This window comes from Echeneis naucrates, chromosome 8 (assembly GCF_900963305.1).
Source record: "Echeneis naucrates chromosome 8, fEcheNa1.1, whole genome shotgun sequence".
In the NCBI taxonomy this organism is placed as follows: Eukaryota; Metazoa; Chordata; class Actinopteri; order Carangiformes; family Echeneidae; genus Echeneis; species Echeneis naucrates.
In genome coordinates this window covers 11,072,837-11,095,636 of record NC_042518.1, presented here as the reverse complement: position 1 = coordinate 11,095,636, position 22,800 = coordinate 11,072,837, and the positions used below count along the sequence as shown (strand labels likewise).

General features: G+C 41.6%; 1 protein-coding gene across 1 annotated transcript in view; it reads right to left on the bottom strand.

Moving 5' to 3' along the window:
* The window catches only part of cacna1aa (calcium channel, voltage-dependent, P/Q type, alpha 1A subunit, a), a 75,847-nt gene that overhangs the window by 52,935 nt on the left and 112 nt on the right, over positions 1–22,800 (bottom strand). Inside the window, exons 2-4 of the mRNA XM_029507526.1 lie at positions 16,153–16,470; positions 840–945; positions 301–440 (exon numbers count right to left, since the gene is read on the bottom strand). Coding sequence (XP_029363386.1) covers positions 301–440; positions 840–945; positions 16,153–16,469 — 563 coding nt within the window. The 5' untranslated portion in view covers position 16,470. The remainder of the gene's footprint in view (positions 1–300; positions 441–839; positions 946–16,152; positions 16,471–22,800) is intronic.

The window sequence follows — 22,800 nt, the reverse complement described above, 5'->3', positions numbered from 1 at the left end:
CCCTGTCTCAGTGTATATCATGGTGACATTTGTTCACTACCCAGGCTGCTGGCTCCCTGCAGTTCTGCTCTGTGATCCGACTGCTGCCTTACCCAGAGTGGGGCCATTCATTAGGGCAAAGAAGCAGGGAAAGGACACTCACTAAAACACACACACACACACCAGACCACCCACACCCACACACACAGCTGGACACTGAAACACATATTAAGTTACTTTATTTTTTCCAGTTTTAGTTGGCATTACAACTGGGTGTGCATGAGTGTTCAGGCAGGCCTATATTGTGTGCGTGCCACTCACCCTGTGAGTACCACTACAAAGTCCATGACATTCCAGCCGTTCCTCAGGTAAGAGTTCTTGTGGAAGGCGAAACCAAGTGCCAGGATCTTTATTCCAGACTCAAAACAGAAAATCCCTATAAAGTACGGTTCTGTGTCGTCCTGAAGGAAGAGAGAGAGAAGCAAAGGAAGCACGGGTGAAATGACAAGGCAAGGTTATGGACGAAAAAGACAGAGGCGAAGCGAGATAGATGTCGATAGCTGGATGAGTTTGGGTTAGAAGGATATTTTTATACTGTATGCATCACCTATTGTGTGTAGACATGCAGTACAGAGATGGGCAAGAATTTTACAGTATCTGTATTTTGTCTTTCCTGAAGTCAAAAATCCATATGCATTTCCATTTATATGCAACATTAGTACATCTGTGAATATTCTATACTATTCCTATGATCTAAGAATTTGTGTGTTTGTGTAAAATCAATGAGTCAGAACTGACGAGGATTTAGTCATGTTTACATACTGTATGGCCCATGCACTACATCATGTCTTTTAACTTACCAGGCGTTCAGACAACGGTGTCTTATCCCCATCAGGCAAATGTTGTTCCAGAGCCAAGACAATGCAGTTGGCAATGATGGTGGCTAGAATCATCCACTCAAATGGAGTGAGGAAGGTCAGTCAAGGAACAAAACCGAATCAATGTCAACAGTAGAAAAACACAGATGGACACCAAGTATTGTTATGCCAGTTATCATGGTACAGTGTGCTTCACCTTTTGAACAAGAGGTACTGCGATTACAATACTTCAGGTCTATGTTTAAAATTGTGTTTGGTTGATTAAGCTAATCAAATGCCCCAATTGACAAAGAATTGTAGGTTAATACAACTGTCTTCAAAGTGTGGCGGCTACATTGTCTTATGCCAATATGACTTTTTTGGTTTAAAAAGGCTTCAGAGCAGCCAGGGATTTAAAATATTATTTACACTTTTATTCAATTTCGTCCACACTCTAAAATCTATAGTCTAGAAAACATGGCACAGATTTTATGTACAACATTTGGAATTTTATGGGAGATGTGATTGATAACTTGAGTCTTAAATGAGGAGGTCAGATCACCATAGATGCTAATCAGATCAGACTGTGATTGCAGAGATGGGCCAAAGCTAGAGTTGCGCACACAAATAAATGCAGATGTTCGTTATGTCTTTTACTGGAAATACAAACATTGCTTCAGGCCTCTCTGTAACGCAATTACCGAAATCTCTAATATCGATATTTACTCTACGGTGAGGTTCTATTATCTATTCCTTAGATACTTTTATGGAAGATGTGTCCATGGAAACCAGAAGGTAGAGAAGAAAAAAAAACCTGAATACCATGTAGGAAGGCGGCAGAACACAAATAAGACTGAACTTCTTTGGGTACATTATTTCAACACTATTATCCAAAGAAAGGCTACTTCAACAGTGAGGACAAGTAAGCCTTTAGTAATCAGGATGCTTTTCCTTGGTTATTCCTAGATATGGCTCAGCCTCAAAAACCCACCAGAAAATTATACCACAATTAAGATTATATACACACGCTGACAGGCGGCAGAGTCATAGTTCAGCTAGACCGCTCTAGCCTTATAATGATTTGCCAACTAGTCACACACACAAACACGTGCAAATACGCACACACAGTGAGTGTGAGAGAGAGAGAGAAATAGAAACCATCATTATGAGTCAGTTAAATATGTTCAGTTAAGTGCATGTTCTGGCAACACACCACCCAAACAGACAAGAAAAATAAACAAAACACACACACACACAAGGCTATGTTAATGTACTGGTGTGTGATGGTGCGCCTGGAGACTGAGTGAGATTGATTGTGACATCACCGTTTGGCTCCATGTACATTACATCTAAGGGCAAGTTCAGTGATGAGGTAGGGAGAGACAGAGAGAGAGACAAATAAATCGTACATCTAATTTTGTTTGTCACATTCCTTTTCTCTCTCACACACACACACACACACACACACACACACCTCTTAACTCAATCTGCCTATCTGGTTAAGGTCACAAGACAAATTGTTACGTTTAAAAGAGGAGCAAGAGTGAGGACAAAATGCAAATGTGTGAAGGAGATGAACGATAGAGGGAGGAACAGACAGGAGGAGGGAAAATGATCATAACAATTAATAGATGAGGGCAAGAAAGAGTTTGACTTCAATAATACAGTGCAGATATCAACTGCACATAAAGGAGGAATCAATACTCTCTGTTCTATTCTTTCTCCTCTTCTACACCTTTTTCCTATTTGCCTGCCTCCTCTGGGAGCAACCATTCCCATGGCAGCGGGGAGGAGGGGAACATTTGAACGGGGAAGAAAGAAAGAGGAACTATTTATGGAAACATACATCATGTGTGTGCTTGTGTCAAATGTTTCCGTAGAACTTACAGGCTCGTGTCTCTATGCATACGTGTGTACATGCAAGTGCATGATGATCAAGTGGAACTGAAATCTACTCTAGCCTGATGCTAATCCACAATGTGTTTGACCGCTCTTAACAGACACACATTACCAGAACACTTAGGGCACCACTCTATTAGCCTCTTTGCCCCTAAGCTATGAATGTGTGTGCATGTCTATGTCCATGTACACAGTTATAAACCAGAGACTGGCACAAGCGGTCGAGAGGGACAGTTAGAATGGGAGACATAGAAACACAGAGACAAAGGTGAGTCTGCTGGGTCTCAGCAAGGTGCCTCATGAGGAATGACCTTCAGGTTTGTCAGCTGTGTTTTATGATCATCATTTGGCGCATTTTGTTCCAGCATGATTTGCTCGCTGTTCTCACTAGATGTGTGCACGCTTGTGCGTGCATGTCTTTAGGTGTGTGAAATATCCACAGTACAAATAATGATGATTCCTGCTCGCTCGCACGCACGCGCAAATTTCAGCATATGAACAAATGACTCACACTTTGCCATAAACCTTTCAATAATGAATCTCCTCTTCTTCCTTCCTCAATATCTATATATAGAAGCACGACAGGGAAGGAAGGATTCGGGAGGAGCGAGAGATGAAAATGTGTTGCTCTCCACCAAGTTTCTGTCCTCTCCCTCACTCTTGATTCCCTTGTGTTTTTCTCTCTTCTCCCCATTTTGCATATGCTTGCTTTTCATTATTTGTCTGTGTGTGTGTCTGTGTTTTTGTTTGTGTGTGTACACTGTATTGGGGACGGTAGTAGGTCATAGACAGAGAAGTCTCGCCAAGAGAAGAAAAAAAAAAGTGAGGCCGTTAAAGTACACCACTGGATCACACTTTTGGTGGCCTTTCCTCAGCCTTGTCCATCACCCTCCATACGGTCTTCATATTCTGTCTCCATCCTACATTTACTCTTCAAACTCTTGCCTGTTTCTCACTGATATTTTTCTCTCCTGCTCTGTTGAGCTTCCCAGCTAACTCACCCTCTCTCTTTACTCCTACATCTCTTTCCCATCCTTTTCAATGTTGTTCTCTCCAAATTCCTCCATCTCTCCCATTTTCTTGCATTTCTCCTTCTTCCCAACTTTCCCTCTAGAGCACATCCATCACTCATCCCCATATCTATCATGTCATCTCCATTCATTATCGAATGAGAGAGAGAAGGAGAGAAGGAAAGAGAGATGCCGCGTCAGCAAGCACATGAGGACACTGACAGCAAGAGAGTACGAGTCGAGATGCTGAAAAAAAAAAAAAAAAGGCTGTATAGCAAAGGAATATATGAAGGACTAAATGAAAGAGAGCGCAGGAAAGAGAAAGAGGAATAAAGATGGAAGGAAACTGTCCTGTGGGCACAGACATGATTGAAAAGGATGAGTGGTGAGGAATAAAAGAGAGGTGGGGGGGGGCATTGCAGAGAGAGGAAAGTAATACTGAGGAAGAGAGAAGGGCAGAGATGAAGAGTACAAGAATGCTGAATGAGGGCTGAACGGAGCAAACGGATGTGACGGCTCTGATGAAAGTAGGCTAGAACACACACACACCGTATGAAAGGGAAAGAGGGGAGGGGTGGGAGATTATACATACTGTCACATGCAGTAGGTATGTGTGTCACTGACACTCACATTCCTCCATATATTGACACAATTAACACAATTTGGCATCACCATGTAATCACACATATCAGCCCGTACACAAATCGCATAACACACAGGATGCTGGCAAGTACAGACATGCATGAAAACATACACATGCTTACACAAACATGAAGGCACTTACACACCACGTTTCTTCTGCCAATGGAGTCCAGAGCAGCTGCCACCCTTTGAGAAGATGCCAGCCTTTCTATTAATAAAACCAAGCATGATAGGACAGGCCTTTTTCACGCTGATGCCTTCTGAATACTTGGTTTATTTGTAATCAACAACTAGAATGATTGCTGGAGAAAAAGAAAAAAAAAAAAAGAAAAGAAAACCAAGATCGTCAGCCAACAACACATTTTATTATAATCATTTATATTTTATTACGCTGACATCCCAGTGATTGGACCAACAAAACGATCGTTTGGCCTAACAGTACCGTTTATACCGTTTTGATTTACTTTCCCGTGTTGTTTATGTCATTCAGAATATTGTGATGCAGAAAAGGTTTTGGAAATGTTTTGTGTGTGTGTGTGTGTGTGTGTGTTTTAAAGATGAGCAGATGAAAGAAAAAAGAGGCTGAACTAAAGATTTTGCAACCTCCTTTTTTGTCCCCTTGTCAGTTTCCTCATTTCCTCCGCTCCTTTCCCCTCTCCTCCCCTCTCTCCCGCTGTCCTGTTACATTATGCAGCAGAGCAGTGGCAGAACAGCTCAAATGATTGCTTCATTTTCCTGTCACTTTTCCCTCAGAAGCACTGATTTGGTAAAATGAATAGGATTAAGCACTGTGGTTGAAACCCATCTAATTATTTTGATAATCAGCAGCCATAAAAGATAAGAAACTTGGTTGAAGTGCCGAGTCTAGGTTATACATGTTGAATTGCTTAAAAACCATAGTTAAACCATATCATATACCAAATACTGCCCTGCATTTACACATGACATTTCAATTTGTAAAACATGAATGAATTTTTAAAAATCTTTTTCATATATCTATCCAAATATCTAAATTACATAATTCAAATATGCATGTGTGATCAAAAGCAGGACTACAATTGAAACTAAATCCAACCTGACATTAAACCTTTACAATCGCATATGCTTGAATAGAAATCTTTTTTTTTTTTTCTCCCTCTCCATTCAACTGGAATCATGTTTAGTTGCACTGCCAAAAAGTAAGAGTGCCTGTAGGTTGGTTTAGCCCTGCTTGGCCTCTCTCAGTCTGATTCAGCATCACTCGGGCCTCTACTCTTCACTAGTTATCCCATATGGTATGAGTTGTGTCTCTTATCTCAGCCGTGCAACTGCCTCTCCCTCTTCACCCACATACAGACGAGTTGTCATTTTGCCCAAGATGCTGACGGTGGTATGTTTGTCTGAGTGTGCGTATTTACCATGTGTAAATGTATCAATGCAGCGTGTGACATCGGGAAGGCGTTGCAGGCATGTTGGCACGAATGTGTTTGTGTACCTGCCAGCACTTCCTGATTTAACTGCGTCCATTGGCCTGCTTTTCCCACCAAAGTCTTTTTGTACACCTATGTGTGCGTATGCAATGTTGTGTGTACGATTGTGAGCTAACACACCCTGAAGGTAGAGTGCAGGTTTTCAGCAGGGTTTGTCTAGTAACAGCTGCAGCACGTGACCAAAGAACACAGGCAAGGGTGGGGAAATAAAAAAATCCATCCATCATAGACTCTCCTTTTCGCTCTCTATTTTTCACTCTCTCCACGTATCCCAATCCCAAAAATAGCTCTGCCCAACGTCATTGCACCCCTCCCTCACAAACACACACAAAAAAAAAAAAACAAACAAAAAAAAAAAAACTCTCAAAGACACATACACGTGAAAACTAGACTGCAACTGAAACTGAATTATTCAATAGAGCCAGGATGCACAGCTAAGGAAAGGGGATATGAAGGAAATGCTGGGGGAAAGGAGAGAGAGACAGAAGAAAAGAAACATGCTTGTCTAGTCACTGAGCATATGGTGAACATGGATGCCCAGACACACACTTGACCACGTCCGGCAAAAGGTTAAAGGGTATCAGCCAAAATTACACAGAGGATGTTTATTTCTCGTGGATTTTTAATGAGTTATAGATGTTAGTTTCCAAATTTAAGATGTAAACTGATTCTGAACATTATAACAAAGTTTATGTCACTAAATCGCCTCCTGATCTCTGTGGATATCTTTTGCATTTCTTTTTACCAACAACGTAACCGTAGCAAGGTAACCAACAATGACCTCTCCAAAATGACAATCTGCATGAAGACCATACTGAAGTAATGTGACATGGTGTGAAAGATCTGCACACACAAGGTTCGACTCAGGTGGTGAGCCCAGAAAATTACCAATATTTCTATGATGATTTATGTCCTAGTTTCAAAGCAGCGGCATGTTTCCATATTGATTTTCCTTCCATTGCTCAATTGCCATATATGTTACAAAGGTGACCATCTGCAGTATCTCAAAAACAGCTAACGCAATACATTTGTCAGATTTTAAAGGCTCAATTTACAATCTTACAACAGTGTAGCTTTGTAGTCACTTAAAGCATTTTCACATGCTTTCAGTGGCTGTCCTTCACAAGGCAAGCACCCAAATGCATTTCACTACACATTTCATTCACAATAGGCAAGGTGTTCGTCGCAAGAACATAAGAAGGCAGAGGGATATACATACGATTTAAGTTTATTTTAGATACTTCAAATGACAAGATACCAAAATGCATCCATAGCATTACTTGGCATGCCTACCCTTGATATTTTTGTAGTCTAATGTATCAGTGATCCATCTTCAAAATCTTTAGAAGCTAATTCTAATTTACAGCTTTAAACTAATACCAGAAAGGAAATGTTATCGTTGAAGTGGTTGTGATATTTTGTATAATAAATAAATACTGCGCTAAAACAACATTGTGACCAATTGAGAGGGAAATTCATATTGTTATTGAATTAATCTGTGAAATTCTTCACACTGTGTCACACACTGACATTCTGAGGAAATTTGAAAAAGTTAGAATAAAAATATCAATTCAACTCGTGGACCGGAGGGAAGAGAGGGACAGAGGAAAACCGTGAATTCCTCGCAGCCTCAAATTACCTCAGTGTTCCTCCATCTCTAAGACAGAACTCTGTGGGAGGACAGACAGATACATTTCCGTAAAACACACACGCACAAAGATGAAGTACAAGTAAAGCGATGCTCTGCTGATGATCAATATCGGAAAGTAAGGCTGTGGAGTGAGTATGCTGATATTTAAACGCAGAGGCGTATTTTTCCTGGTTGCTCCTGGGGGCCCCGCAAGTGGAAGCAGGGGAGGTGTAATGTGGTGCGGAGGTCATGCAATAATAATACCATGTCCACCAGCACGCATTGCTGTAACACATTTATGTCTTCACAATTAAAATGACACCAAGAGTCAAAATTCTTTTACCCAGTCAGTCATCTCCCCAGTGGTCTTCTAGTTTAAACATGACCCATATTAGGCACTTTTTTTTTTTTTTTTTTTTTGGTTTAAACAAATCTTAAATGGAAAAAAAAAAAGTCATAGGCTGGTTATTTAACATTTAAATTTTGTAAAATATTCAAATGCAATGCTGACAAAAGTAATCAAATTAATTTCAACATCAGTTGAAATTCAGAAAATTTCTGTCTGGTCATGGTTCCATTTGCATGTTCCACAGTCACAGTTCAGTCAAAGCATGTAATTTGGTTTGGAATACATAAGTGGGTGTGGCATTGTACATCTATATCTCATCATTCAAAAGCTTCCTCTAGATGATAAAGGTCATCAGGAAACTTGCAACTGATTTAGTTTAGGCTGTTAGCCTATTTGAGTGGTAGCCCTGTTAAACTCCATCTCTTCTCTTTTTCCCATGTCTCCAATAACTTGTCGAGTTTGTCTGTTGCATTTATTACTGACGTTGCTCTGTGCAACATTTGATAGCAATCCGCCATTAGGTGGTGATAAAAATCGTACTGCTACAATACTGTCTGACCTGCATTAACCTTTGCATGCATCATCTCTCACCACCAAAAGTTTTTTTACACTTACCATGAAACAGTAGCTTACCATTCTGCACTGAAGCCATGTAGGCGGCACTTTACACATCTAAAACTAATCTGAATACGTTTTGCATGTCGCATCAGATGCCAGCTGCCACACTTCCTTTTCTGATTACTCAAGTCACTTAATATGGAAAACAGAATATTATGTATCATAAAACATTTAAGTATTTTCCAAAGTATTGAAAGTATGATGAAAGCAATCTAAATACATTAGGTTTCCTTTACAATTCACTTCCTCCATGGGTGTGTAGTTGTGCTTGTGTGTGTGTGTCTGTGTGTACGTGCTCATGCAAACCTCAGTGTCAAGTCTGCCCGTAGGGACTCTGGATATGGATCAATTCACACGTTTATTAGCAGACAGTCAAAAGGTATGAGGTAGGCAGATTGAGCCCAGAGGGTGCACAGGCGCGCGCGCACGCACACGCACACGCACACACACACACACAGCGAGAATAGGAATCATAACACATATGGAGAAAGACACGCACACACACGTTGTTCTTCTTGCTAACAGTTATGCACAAACTAAGACTTGCAGCTTACAGGATGTTCTGCAAACTATCTTCAAAACAAATAATTTGAATTAACTTCAAGAAGGCCAGAAGCAGCCAATTAGAGGGAGGACAAGATGAAGCAGAGGAGAGCAAAAGGAATCTCAGTGGCAGGAGGAAGAGAGGGAGCCAGGGAAGAAGAATGATGGATTAGATTTGAGTGATGGAAGAAAAGTACAGGTAGAGAAATGTAAGAGAAGATGACAAAACTTCTCTTCCTATTAGTCAAAGGGACAGTGAGAAACAGAGAGTGCAGGGAGAGGAAAGTAAAAAGGACAGAGTGTGTATTTGTGTTTTTGAGGAAGCATGAGCACTTACAATGTGAATGTGTGGTTGTGGAAATATGCTCAGACAGTTGCTTTATGAAAAGTTGCCTGTGTTTAAAAAAAAAAAAAAAAAAAAACAAGTCGCCATGAGTTAAATAATTTATGGTTGAGCATGGTTAAGACTTTGATTCAGAATATGGGGATATGATTGAGATGCGGGGGTGTCCTTGTTCTGGGACAGTTACTAAGGAATAAATGTGAGTCAATGCAATGTCTGTCTCAGTTACAAAAACAAGTTTAGGTGTGTGTTCCAGCTGCAGTGTAGCTGGCCAACCCTGAGCGTTTGTCTCTCCACCACTTTGTGTTAAATGATTTATATGCGGACAGACAGTTTGATTCTCTCCCTCTCTCTCTCTCTCCATTGTTTCTCATTAGTCTACCCCTCTCTATAATGCTTCTGTCTTACTGACTATCCCCCCTCCTTTCTCTATTTCTCTCTCCATAGTCAATCTCTATGGTCTGTCTCTCTACTTCAGCTGCACATTAGAAGCCGAGCAGAAACAGCCTTTTACCTCTCCTGCTCCCTCTCTCTCTGTTTCGTTCTGTCTTTCTCTCACCCGTAACCACGCTGGAAAAGCTCGCTGTATGCAACAAAGATGGAAACACACATGCACATGGCTGTGAAAGGAAACAAGTTGGCAACCTCTTCAACATCTTGACAAGAAATTACAAAATCATTTTCAACACTAACTCACACACACAACTAACAACAAAATGTGAATACACAGACTCACACAAACATAATCATGTCCCATTAAACTTTTTAACAATGGCACTAATGCATCAACTAGAGAACATAAGAGGAGGTGTCTGGGGGTGTGACCTGATCTAAAAAGAGAGACTCAGGGACAAAGCCAGACAGGGCAGAGATAGCCTATACAAGTAGACTTCAAACTGTCGGAGTAGGTCTATGTAGGCTGCACTGTTAATGACAGGCCATTAGCAATGACAGAGTGCCACAGACTGGTAGGAAAATTATAAGCACATGTAGGTTCAGACACACAAATCTATAAATACACATGAACTGATGTTAAGTCTGTGTAGTTATCAGCGGACAGTTGCAAGCTGGAGAAAGGCCAATAAATAATTTAGATTCTGCAGTAAATGTAGATCACAGACTTGCCACATCCACCCCAAAACACCCAGGCCCCTCTCCCTCTGTCAAATCCCCACCATGTCTGTCTCCAGACGCAACTTATATGGTTCCAAAGGACATGAGAGTCCCAACTATTATGGCCTGATCAGGTATACTAAATATACAAAAAAAAAAAAAAAAACCCTCTGACATGGGTTCAGACACACCAACAATGTTAGGGTGCTCCAGTTGACAACCAAATTTTCAAAAACCAGCCAATCAATCACATTTTACTTTGGCTAAAATACTCAAAATCTCAAAATCAAAATAAATAAATACAAATCTCGGATCACATCTACGAGTAATACAATAAATATGTATATTTCAAGACACTGAAAAGGGGAGTTGACTCCTTAATGAAAGAGCTGGGCAAGAGTCTAAATTGACCAAAGCTGAAGAGCCACTGGTTCTCTTATGGAAGAGGAGATTAGGGGACTGTTATTCAGAAGCAAGCACACACAAAAGTCATGACAAAGGCTCACTCATAGAATTGCTGGATTAACATTTTAATAGTATACGCCAACAAATATTCTAACTTCACTCACTGTGTATCTTTCACAGCAGATGATTATGGAAGCAAGGTTAATTTATGGAACACATCACCAGTATTGTATTTCATATGGTGCTGATTTGTGCTATAGAGAGCTAGAACATGTATTGACTTCATCTCCTTTTACAACAGCAACACACTTAAGTGTGCAGTGACGACATAGGCAGCACCATACAGTGTGCATACATATGTCTGTGTGTGTCTATTTGATTACATGCTCACTGGTGTTTTAAGTGAGTGTCCTGCAGAAGTGCACATTATGAACTTTGCTGACACTTCATATACATTTATGAGGAAAGAAACAACTGAACACATGAAAAAAAAAAAAAAAAAGCATATCTACAGAGCTGCAGTAATTCCAGTGCATGACACCAGATATGGATTTGACAAGGTCAAATGGGCATTTAGGGTCAAAGGTCAGGAGGACAGCCAATGAGGATTTCCTTTCGCAGCTCCTATTAGATGATACATTTAGTTTCAGCTTCCCTCCAGCATGCAACATGATATTTTATTTCTAAAAAGATTATCAGGACAGTAACAGCCAAATCACTATGCATGTTGCTAGCTATAGAGCACAGCCTGTGGAATAGTTCTCATAGATGGTCATAATACCATTGCAGGGTATGTGCTGTATTTCTCCCTCTCAGATGATTTGATATATATCAATTTAACATTGCCCATAACCTGACAACAATGTTACAGATACGTTTGTAACAATATGGCACACTGCAATTCAAAGCTGATTCAATATCATGCATTCAGCTGTGATTTAATATTGATTCAGTTCACATTTAATAAGCTCTGCTATTTCTGGCACAGGCCCAGAGGCCCCCAGCATCTTGGGCCCCTCTGGCTTATATCCACAATATCTTGTGTCTGCGTATGAGGCAATTCTTATGATTTCTTGGTTAAAAAAAAAAAGTAAAAATAAATAAATAAATACAAAATGACAGAAAGGGACAATACTAACTAAAAGGCAAGGCCACAAAAAAAAGTAAATGGTGTTTTGCAATTTATTTATTGAAAGTCCTTTGTTTTCCTGTCTCCAATAGATTCCTATGGCAAAGAAGTGTGGGGGACCAATTCATTCATTTATAAATAATCCAGGATGGCATAGCGACCAAATGTTGTTAATATTTTTTTATTATTAAATACTGAGACCAAATATTCCATATAGTGGCCCATCCTGACACACTAGAAACAATTTAAACATAAGCAGTGGTAATCAATCCCAGGTGGTGTCAAAGGATAATGACATTTTATGGCTTATGGCTGTTGTTCTACTCTTATCTCAATTAGGGCACGAGTGCTGTCCATCTAAAGTTTGACAGTTTAGACAGTGGTATCTACATGGGCACATCATGTAGCCTCAGTTTCTGCCTTTGACTGGAACAAGTTAGACTCCCATGAAACTGGATGCCAACATGAGCATTACTCACTTCTGGCTGGCTGCTCCTGCCGATGACTTGGCTGTCAGAGCTCACATGATGCTGTTAAACTGATAGTGACATTTGTGGGAACGCAGACATAGTTTATGAGACTGTTGCACAGATTACCTGTTTTAGACAGTGCTGGATAGAAGCAGACATTTCTAACAACATCCGCCTCTTTTCAAAAACTTGGCAATCCTACCTAGTTAGCCTCTTTGAGGAGGGGTAGGTAGCTGGGCAACAGCACAAGGGGAGGATCAGGTTGCACACACTGGCTGTGGCAGTTTAATAGTCTTTATTTCTCAACCACAATGGACAACACCAAGAGGTCAAGTAAAGATGTGAAGGTGAGTTAAATAAGACGACCACAATGGTAAAGAGAGAATCCAACTGTTCTTAAGCTAATAAAAATAATAATGAGAAGAATGTTTGTATTGACAGCACATTCCTTTTCAAAACTACCAAATGAAACCAAAGAGGACTGAATCACTGAAATAAGATAGTAAATGAGCTAATAAAATAATAATAAATAAATATGAGAAGCCATACCTGGCTTCTTATCTTAGTCATTAACCAGCTAATTAGCCCTCAAATTACTTAGCCTTAGGTTAGACTTAGAGCAAGTTTTTAAACTAGCTCCACATCCCACCTTCATTTTTGGATTTCATGGGAGTCACGCACTACCAAGAAAGCAATGGTGGGGTAGTCAACTATGAAATCTAATGCTTTACTCAGAAATACAGTTTATGGTTGTTTCTTTATTTACATGGGTCTGCCCATTTAATGTTGCTGCTACACAGAATTGTGGGATGTTGTCTCATTTTCTCTTGGAAAGGAAGGTCCAGTGTATCCTACACCAAAGTAGATAAGATAGGAATCACTGAAGCCCCTTCCTCAGTTTTTAGACCAACTGCTATTGTATCGGCAACTTATGATTGCAGGTAATTTCACTCAGTACATTCCAAAAAAAAAAAAAAAAAAAAAAAGGCCCAATACCAATCTGCACCCTCAAGTCTAATCCCTCAACTTTCACAGACTCATTTGGAAACACCATAAGTGACTGACTGCCAAAAGTCGCAAGGGCTCAAAATGGTTCAAAGAAGAACAAGACAGTACTTTGTGACATATTGCATAATTATTAATTAAAAATGTCAATAATAGTAGATGGTGTGTAGAATATAATCATGTGTGAAACAATTCTTCACAAATATCAAACTCTGAGATTGGGTTGTATCTGAGCAATAGGCACTATATGTCTTAAGTCCATCTGTATGAAACTAAATTATAAAAAAAAAGGTCAATTCTGGTATTAATTGTATTTGGCATGGCCCAATTTGTCTACCTCTCAGAAGAGTGAATGAGTGAATTCAGTGGGCCTGAGCTCTGTAACACTAATTAAACAATCAAATATCTCTCTACTGTATCTAAATGTGGATGAGAGAACTGTTATTTATATGGTAGTCCCATGGGTCTGGAGTCACTTTGCAACTAAATAAAGCTGCAGGTCATAATTCTGCTGAATAGTGACGCCACTGACACTCTTGCGTCTAGTGAATCAAAAACCTATTTGGATTCCCATTCAGCAAGACATCAGACAGTTGAATCCACCAAATCACCATGCAGATGGTAACACTTCTGCTGACTGCAGGTTGAATAGAATCATACCACTAATTTTTTCTGAACCCCTTTCTCCGTTCTACTACGCAACAGGATATACTTGGCCAAGATGCAAGCTATCAAAAGGTCAGAGAAGAAAATCTATTAAAAGTAGAGATTTCAAAGGAAGATTTAGACAGTTAAATGGCTAGAAATTCTAATTCATTTTTCACAAATGCTGCTGTTTGGTTCCTAAAGTCCCAGAAATACCGTTTGCAACCATGCAATGCCAGCACTTCCCAACTCTTTCTTTTTGTCTTGCTTGATTTGAACCATCACTGTGAAAGCACATCCAACTGTTAAGACAGCAGACCCAGTCTACAGTGTTTCAGTGGGGTCATGTAAAGTTACCCGAGATGACCTTGTGATAAATGTAAGCATTGCGAATACAGACCCTTCCTGCAAACTGGGGAGCTCTCAACTAAAGTTTTAGGCCAACAGGTATTTAGGAGGGCCTACTCTTTAGAATGGGCAGATATATGACTTAATCATTCACACACACACACACACACACACATATATATATTATGAAACCCATTTCAACAACTACTTTCCAGACCAGAGGCCAATCACCAGCTTCTTGGCAATCAACCAGACTGACTAATGCCAGCACAGTCGAGATGTTATATAAAAAGTGACAACCTCGTTTGTTTCATATGGCAGTAGCTTTAGATGATAATATCGGAGTTAACAGTTCTGAAATGTTAAAATTACCTAATACATACCATTACACACCAAAAGCTATTCAAATCAACACGTTTCACTTCATGCATTTCACAATTTGGCACACAGATTGTACTACTTGTGTGTATGCATAATTATTCTTTAAACAAAAATTTGAAGTTCACTATACCTTGATGGCCTGTCATCTACCGTTCGTGTCCAATAAAATTCTAAATGGGATCACTAAAAAGATACCAGTTCCGTTTCTGGAAGTTCAGATGAAATTGTCATGGAGTATTTTAGAAATTATAGCTATGAATATGGATCAGATTTCTTTCACAGTGTCACTTTTACACAAATCTGTTATTTGGATGGTGGCTAGATATGATTCAGAGACACCGCAAGTATCTCCTGCATTTTACTAGAGCAGCCCAATTAGTGTGTAGTTATGTCATGCCTTGAACATCAGAATGGATCAATACAATCATTACTCCAATTTCCTCACCTGTCATTAACACCAGCACAGAAACTTTCTTCCACATTTGCATGCTTTCTGCCAAACAGACACAAATTCTAGAAATCCAAATACTGAAATCATTTACTAGTTTTCTCCAGAGTGGTGCAATATGTGCTGGTTTCTAAGACATGAAAATGCAGAGGAAGGCTGAAATTTGTGGTTACAATGTACATGCTCGCGCACACAGAGTTGGAAATGATGTCACATTGATTCAGTCACACCTGCACATTGGATGATCAAGAGTAAGAGGCTCAAAAATGGGAAGTGAATACCGTGTCACTGCCATGCTCACATTTACATACTTGCTTGCTTTTTCTTTTTCTCTCTCGCGCACACACGCACGCGCGCGCGCCCCCTCTTTCGGTCTCTCCCACCTTTCCTCCCCTCCCCCTCATGTTTATCTACACCCGCGCCAGGCGCTGGGTTTATACTGCACATGCTGACATCAGCAACCAGCAGCGCCCCCTAGACGCCCCCCCCCCCACACACACACACACACACACTAAATCAGACTAGTCCCACGCGACTGTGACATGAAGTGACTAACAAATGTGACTGATGGTGATCAACAGCCCCATAAAAAAGGGCCCCCTGGTTCATGCCCCCCCCCCACCACCACCTCCTAATTAGCTATAAATTACCCGTCCAGCCCTTCCTGTCACCTCAGGTAGTCTTCCTCTCACGGGCCTGCTCTGATGCATCTGCCACCGTAGTCGCTTGACGTAAAATGCATCGGGCCCTGAAATTCACTAAATGGGACCGACTGTGGGCCATTCGTCTGCACATTAGGCCTACCTGGTCCTGGGCATGGACTATTATGGCACCTTTTTACTCACTGTACAATGCCGGGGAAAGGATATGGCCATTCGGTGATCTTTTTGGCGTATTTTCTCACGAAGTTATCCTCACTGAAAATGAACAGCGAGCGGTTGACAGTGAAACAGTTCTGGCGCACCGGGATGGGATTATAGAGAGCCATAGTCCGGGCTCTCTGCGCCATAGTCTGCTTGTACATTCTCTGGGCCCCGGGCGGGCCGTGGCCGTGCCCGTGGCCGTGCCCATGGCCGTGACCGTGTCCATGGGGTCCTCCTTGCCTGCTCCCACCTCGGCCGCCCGGGCCCCCTCCGCCGAGCCCTCCGCCATACCTGGCCGGTACTTCGTCTCCGAACCGCGCCATTCTGTGGACACCGAAAGCCAATCTTCACGAAGCAGCGGAGAAGGAGACCAATGCTCAGCTGTGCAACCACACAACATTACATCCCATCTGGATCGGAACGTCTCATATACACAACGGGTTGTCTTGTGAGCTCACGCTGAACACCTGCACCCGGCGAGCAGTTCTGCAGCTCTGGCTTTTAGCAGACGAGGACGCCCATGTACCGTCTCCTTCTCTGTGCGCCTCTGCCAACGGCCAATTTTGGGTGTGAGGAAATTATACGTGCGGTCGGTTGGCTGGCTGGTTGCACTGTTGGGTAGCACCGTGGGGTGTCCTAGTCTCAGTCCGCTCTTATGTCCGTGTAAAGCCGGATTCGCCCCCAACATGAAATCTTGGGGAGACTGTAGCGAGTTAACATGAATGTTTCATGTTCTCCATGGTTCATGTCTGTATCAGAGCGCACCACAGCCTCCGCCACCTCTCAGGTCCATTTATTTCTTTTCTGTCATGTCGGCTCTAGTGGCAATTTAAAATGCTTCTAATGGCACACGGGCCTCAATAAATCAAATTGTCGAAGATTGAATCTGAATATAATTAACAGCCTCTACCTTCCGTCGTCAGTGACGTTCAAGTTGGCTTTTGGAAACAGTCGCGTTTCCGAAGACTTAATAGGCATCGAACGGGAAAAGCTACGATTATTTATTTATTTTTTTAAACATCCGCAATGTTTGGTACAGTACGTGGCAATAATTTGGCTCCCACCACCTCAGTTGTTTTCAACAGTGCGCTCTGACAAGCCCTGAGACCAGGAAAATTGGAGCATTTGTCATTAATAAGTCTTATATCAGAATACACAATCTCGACTAGAAACGAGAAAGAGATACCGTTTTCCTCTGAAACGTCGGTGTCATTGTTGTCGCGCTCTGTGGATGAGATGATTTTCTCAAACGGATTCAGTAGCACCCTCTCTCATTGCAACCATCGTCTTCTGTCCGTCACCTGCGCGGCCATCCAGAAGCTGAGCAAGGGACACACGGACGTTGTCGTCAAAGACAAGGGTATGACGGCCGCTTCTCCGCCGTTTTACAGCCTCTCATGATCTTGGTTCGCCTGGTCGCGATCTAGCGGTGCCGAGAAAGTCCCTCACCATCCCCGCCCCGAAGAGTCTACCTTTGTCCACACTGATAAGACCGAATGTCCTGGCAGCGCGTCCTTTTCTCGCTCTCTCATTGGAGTAGGGTAATGCGCTCCTCACGGCCTCCTCGCTCAGTCCAGCGTCCCCAAGGGGAGGAGGAGAAGTACAGACTGACGGACGGACGGATCGATGGATAGATGGAGACAAAAATGAAAGGAAGAGGCGGGGGGGTGTGGAGGGGGGGCAGCTATTTCTTTGGGATTCAGGCCAGAGTCTGTAAAGGACACAAACTGCGCCGCGTTAAATCGTTGTCTTTCGGTTTGTGTGAACTAAAGCGACAGCTTGGTCGGCTCTGCAGCCGCAGCACATGACGCACGCAGCTCGTCCAACTTCCAGACGTATGTGACGGATGTTGGAACCGTCTATGGCTGTTTATTTTAAGGTGCTTCAGGCTGCAGCCCTGCACAGTCGGACTGGACCTCTCCAGCGCTTCAGCTCAAATTCCATTTCGAAAATAGCCCGCTGGCGTAGAGGATGGGGAAACAGCCGCAGCTGTGACTGCTCATCCTTTCCAACAGTGTGAATTTCATTTAAGACTCAATAATGCTCATTGTGGCCAGGTATGCACGCGAGAGCGAGCGAGCGTGCGCGTGTGCGCGTGTGGGTGTGGGGCAGTGGGGTGTTGGCATCATGCAGCTCACAGCTCATGCAAAGATACAACTGCAACCCAAGCTGACAATGACGCGCGCGCACGGGCCCGTGAGTGGAGTAAAATGCGCGTCAAAGTGTGCCCGCGCGAGTCTGCGTGTGTTTGTTAGGAAAGGTGGAGGGGGAGGCTATTCTTAGCAACAGACATTTGGAAATTAATGGACGAAGAGAGCTCTCCTCTCCCCCCCCCCCTCCCCGAAAACGACTCGAGGATCTTCTTCCCCCGCTCTCTTCCTCTGCTCTGCTCCAGGCTTTTCTCATCGCTCCACCAAAACACGGGTGCCTGTTCAAGGTGCGACCACATGCTTTGCGCTAATGCACATGCACAGCTACGATTCTCAATGACACAGAAAACAGAGGCAGCACGCTTTGACCATGGACTGCCTCAGTATGCCTTACCACACCCTGCGAGGTGTCAAACCTGTTATTTCATATATAGAAAAAAAATACTTTTACTCCCAGTGATACCAAACAGAAATGCTGCAGTGTACGTCTGAACGCCGAGTATAATTCCATCTTTAATTATTGCTACACAATACTTGGAAATGTGGCAGAGAGTAGTCTCAGTCAATGAATGTCATGACTCACTCTCCGTGATCGAACAAGCTGCTGATGCCACGTTGTGTTGAGTGACAGAGAAGAAGCAGTGATGATTTCACAGGAAAACATTCTCTTAATCTATTATGTGACCTAATTGATTGATTCCAGAAATAGCCACTTCCGTGAATGGGAAATGATCATACATATACAGATTTAAGGGTGACCGGGTGAATTAATTCACCTCTCGTAGAGATTGAATTAGGACAGAAACTGTGCACGTGCCAACGCCAATCGATAGTAGCACGACCTTAAACATCTATCGGGTATGTTAGTAAGGGATCGTTTTTCCTTTTGACCACTTAAGCAAGGTTTCCGGCAGCGAGAGTGAGGCTGACCCCACCACAAGGACACGCAAGAACACAAAATTTAATTCCCAATCATAACTCAAGAGTAAGACAGACAGAGAGATAATCACTGCAATGAATGGCGTGGAATGGCTTTAAACTGCAATCTGTTTATAATCTCTAGGGCAATCATGGCAATTCATTCCCGCTCCTGATGTGTTCATATCAGGACTGTCAGAAGAACATGGAAGTATCGGCCCATCATTTCAGGACCACGGAGAGCACCCCAACAGGCCTTATCAGCGTCTTAACAAAGGCAAGTATGAAAACATGAAGAGTGCACCACCAAAAACTGAAGGTTTGACAAAACAGGAACTCCAAGATGGCCTTGGTAACAGGGGTAAGCATGGTAGATACATAATTTACTGAATAATTTAATCCTACAGCTAGTCCTTCACCTCCAGAGTTTTCTAGATCATTATTTTATATTTTAATAATGTTGCACATATTATAATAGGCCTGTTAAACTGCTGTTATTTGTCTGTGGTGTTTTGGGGGTTTTTTTTGTTTACAGCTAAAACGTCCTACATATCAGACACACATGAAATATATTTGATTCTTGCTTCTGAAGAACATTCTTGTAGTTTTATTGGCAGTTATAGCTTGTGTATGTGTGTGTTTACACTTGGGTGTGATGATCTGTGAAATTATCTATTGCCCTTCAGAGCTGGAGCCTGTGAGGAGCAGCAGCCTTCTGTCCAAACCTGTTATTCCACACAGCCAGCGCAAGAACCACCGAAGAGCTCCAGCTTCAAGCCCATCCATGCATAAAAGATTGTTACCTCACAAGAACAAACACACTGTCTCAATGCAAGAGATATAAATACACAATAAACATGTAGTGTATTTGGCTGAGAAAATAATGCATCATGATAGGCCATCTTTGTCCTACAGCAGTACAGTCCATTTCAAGTGCATGCAAACTGGCCTGAATTCGTGAAAGACCGCCACACACACACACACACACACACACACACACACACACACACACACACACACACACACACACACACACACACACACACACACACACACACACACACACACACACACACACACACACACACACACCTAATATCAGTGAGGAAGCAAAGTGATGAAAACATCTTCTAAAACTAAAGTTATGATTTAGTCAAATAAAATGGAGTTAGTCAAACATTTGAAGACTTGAGGATTATTCGCCACCATTTTATATACTTCGACATGTCTATTGCCTGTAAGTTTAAATAAATATTTAAATATGGTGGATCCTTGCACTCCACTGCAGGTTTATAATGTTTAAAAACAATGTATTGCATCTCTTGAATTTAGAAGTGCCAGGATTGTTCACTGTTTTTCTTTTTCTGTCAGATGCTCAAACAGCGGGTAGCTGTGAGGCTGGAACTCTAAGGCGAGGATCTAAAAAGGAGTTTCGTGACTCAATGATTCATAAGACTGAATAATTCAATGGCTGGATGCATGTAGAGCACTCCACCCCTGCTGAATTCAGTCCTCCACAGACCCAATGTAGACTTGTATGTAAACCTCTGCAAGATGGTCTGCAAACACAGAACAATGTGGCTGATTTTGCTTAATAGTTAAATGCTAATTATTGACCTAACTACAGTTTAAAAAAAAAAAACACTAAATTTGCCATTGCAGAAACAAACATTTTTACATAACTGGAGTGAAATGTAATGGAGCTGAAGATTCAAGTGCCCTGCCACAAAAGTGGGTCAGATGCTGACGTTAAAACAATATTTAAAGTTCAACAAAATAGCCATCTCAGTCGGTTTATGGCACAGCCTACGCCACAGCTGACACAAGCTTGGCAAGATAAATATACCATGTCATGAATAAATCGTGCACACACAACATAATAAACAGTGAAGATCTAGTAGTCCAGCCACTTCATGACCAATGGCAGAAAGATGTGGGCCACGTAGGAAGATATAATTTCAGGCAAAATGACAAAATTGAATTCAAGTGTGGGAAAACAATTTGCCAGATAGACCTGACAAGCCACTTTCTTACAAGCCTTTTCCAGAACTGCACAGGATAGACTGGATAGCAGGACCACAGAGAGTTGTCTACAGATGCACTGACAAATTGTGAACTTGTAGTCTGATATACAACATGGGGGATTTTCTGCTGGGTCTCATTTTTTTCTCCCCTATAATTCCTTCCATCGTATGCAATAATCTCACCGCGTCAGATTCCTACTGTTCTCTTTGGGCAGTAATGGCTGACAGGTTCCACACATGTTCCTTCCAAACTGTCCACTGCCAAGTGTTTTTCTGGTGACTTTCATTCTCATCGCATGATTCAATAGACGGCATAATGATGCCTCCAGGACAAGACGACTGATAATGCAGTGAATCATGGAAGGTTCAAATGAACGCACCAAGTGGGAATTGGAATATGAATCAAACACACTAATCATGGCTGGATGAATGTAGTGCTGCGGGCAGCAACATGGCATCCAACAATGAAGTGGGCACCACATCAGTTGCATGTGTGTGTTGTGTGTATGCGTGTTGGGGGAGGGAGAGTGTGTGAATTAGTTTTATTGTGGCTGCTCACTGACCGAGACCAGCAGGCCCACAGAATAATTGTGTGCTGTACATAGAGTGGATGTGTTTTATGTATACATTATGTTCAGACTAAAAGTTCACAATTTGTCAGTGCATTTGTAGACATGGGGAAGAACTTTCTGCTCTGCTGAAATATGCGCAATGCATTTTTAAACAACTGAAATTATTTACCTAGTTTTAAGTAGGGTAACACAGCTGGGCCTTCACATGCAAAATCATGTTTTCCCATCTGTTTATCTCTCCTTGACAGTTACTGTTTATTACAATTCAAATGCCTGATACAAAAATAATACAAAAATCTAAGCTTCAAAGACCTTGTCTGCCAACATTTCACTCTAAAACTGCTCACCTGGAATGAAAGCCAAAGATTGAGCAGGAAAGAAAAAGGTGGTAACCTGTCCTTAGCGGTAAGTAGGCCAAGGTTGTTTTTTTTTTTTTTTTTTTCTTCTGGGGGAATCTCCAGTGAAAATGAAGTCACCACTTTGTCTGCACTCAGAATTCAAGCTCGCTCTCTTTTTTCCTCTCCACACTCCATTTCGTCCTCAATCTTTCAAACCCTCTACCTTCTTCCCGTATGAATATAAGAAGGTCACTATTGTATGTGTATTGAGAATATTTTTATGCTTATCATTTTTATTATTAAAAATTATTTATATGTAGATTGACATTCCTTGATTTTTTTTTCTACAAATGCAAACATTTCCTAAAGAATTTCACGCTAATTTATGTCTGTATTTCTAACTCTAGTGGAGGCTACCACCCAGAGATAAGAACTATAAAGTTAATGAAGTTAATGATCCAAACAAAATCCAGCAGGTCTATATTACACATTTTATAGCCTAATTAAATAAAAGTCACAGTATACTAGCTTTGCAATTAATAAAACCTCTGTGATTATTTTGGTCGCATCCATTTACACAATTGATTGTGAACAAATTAGCACGACACTTTCTCTTATTTGAAATTTTCTACACAGATTTTAACACTGGCGT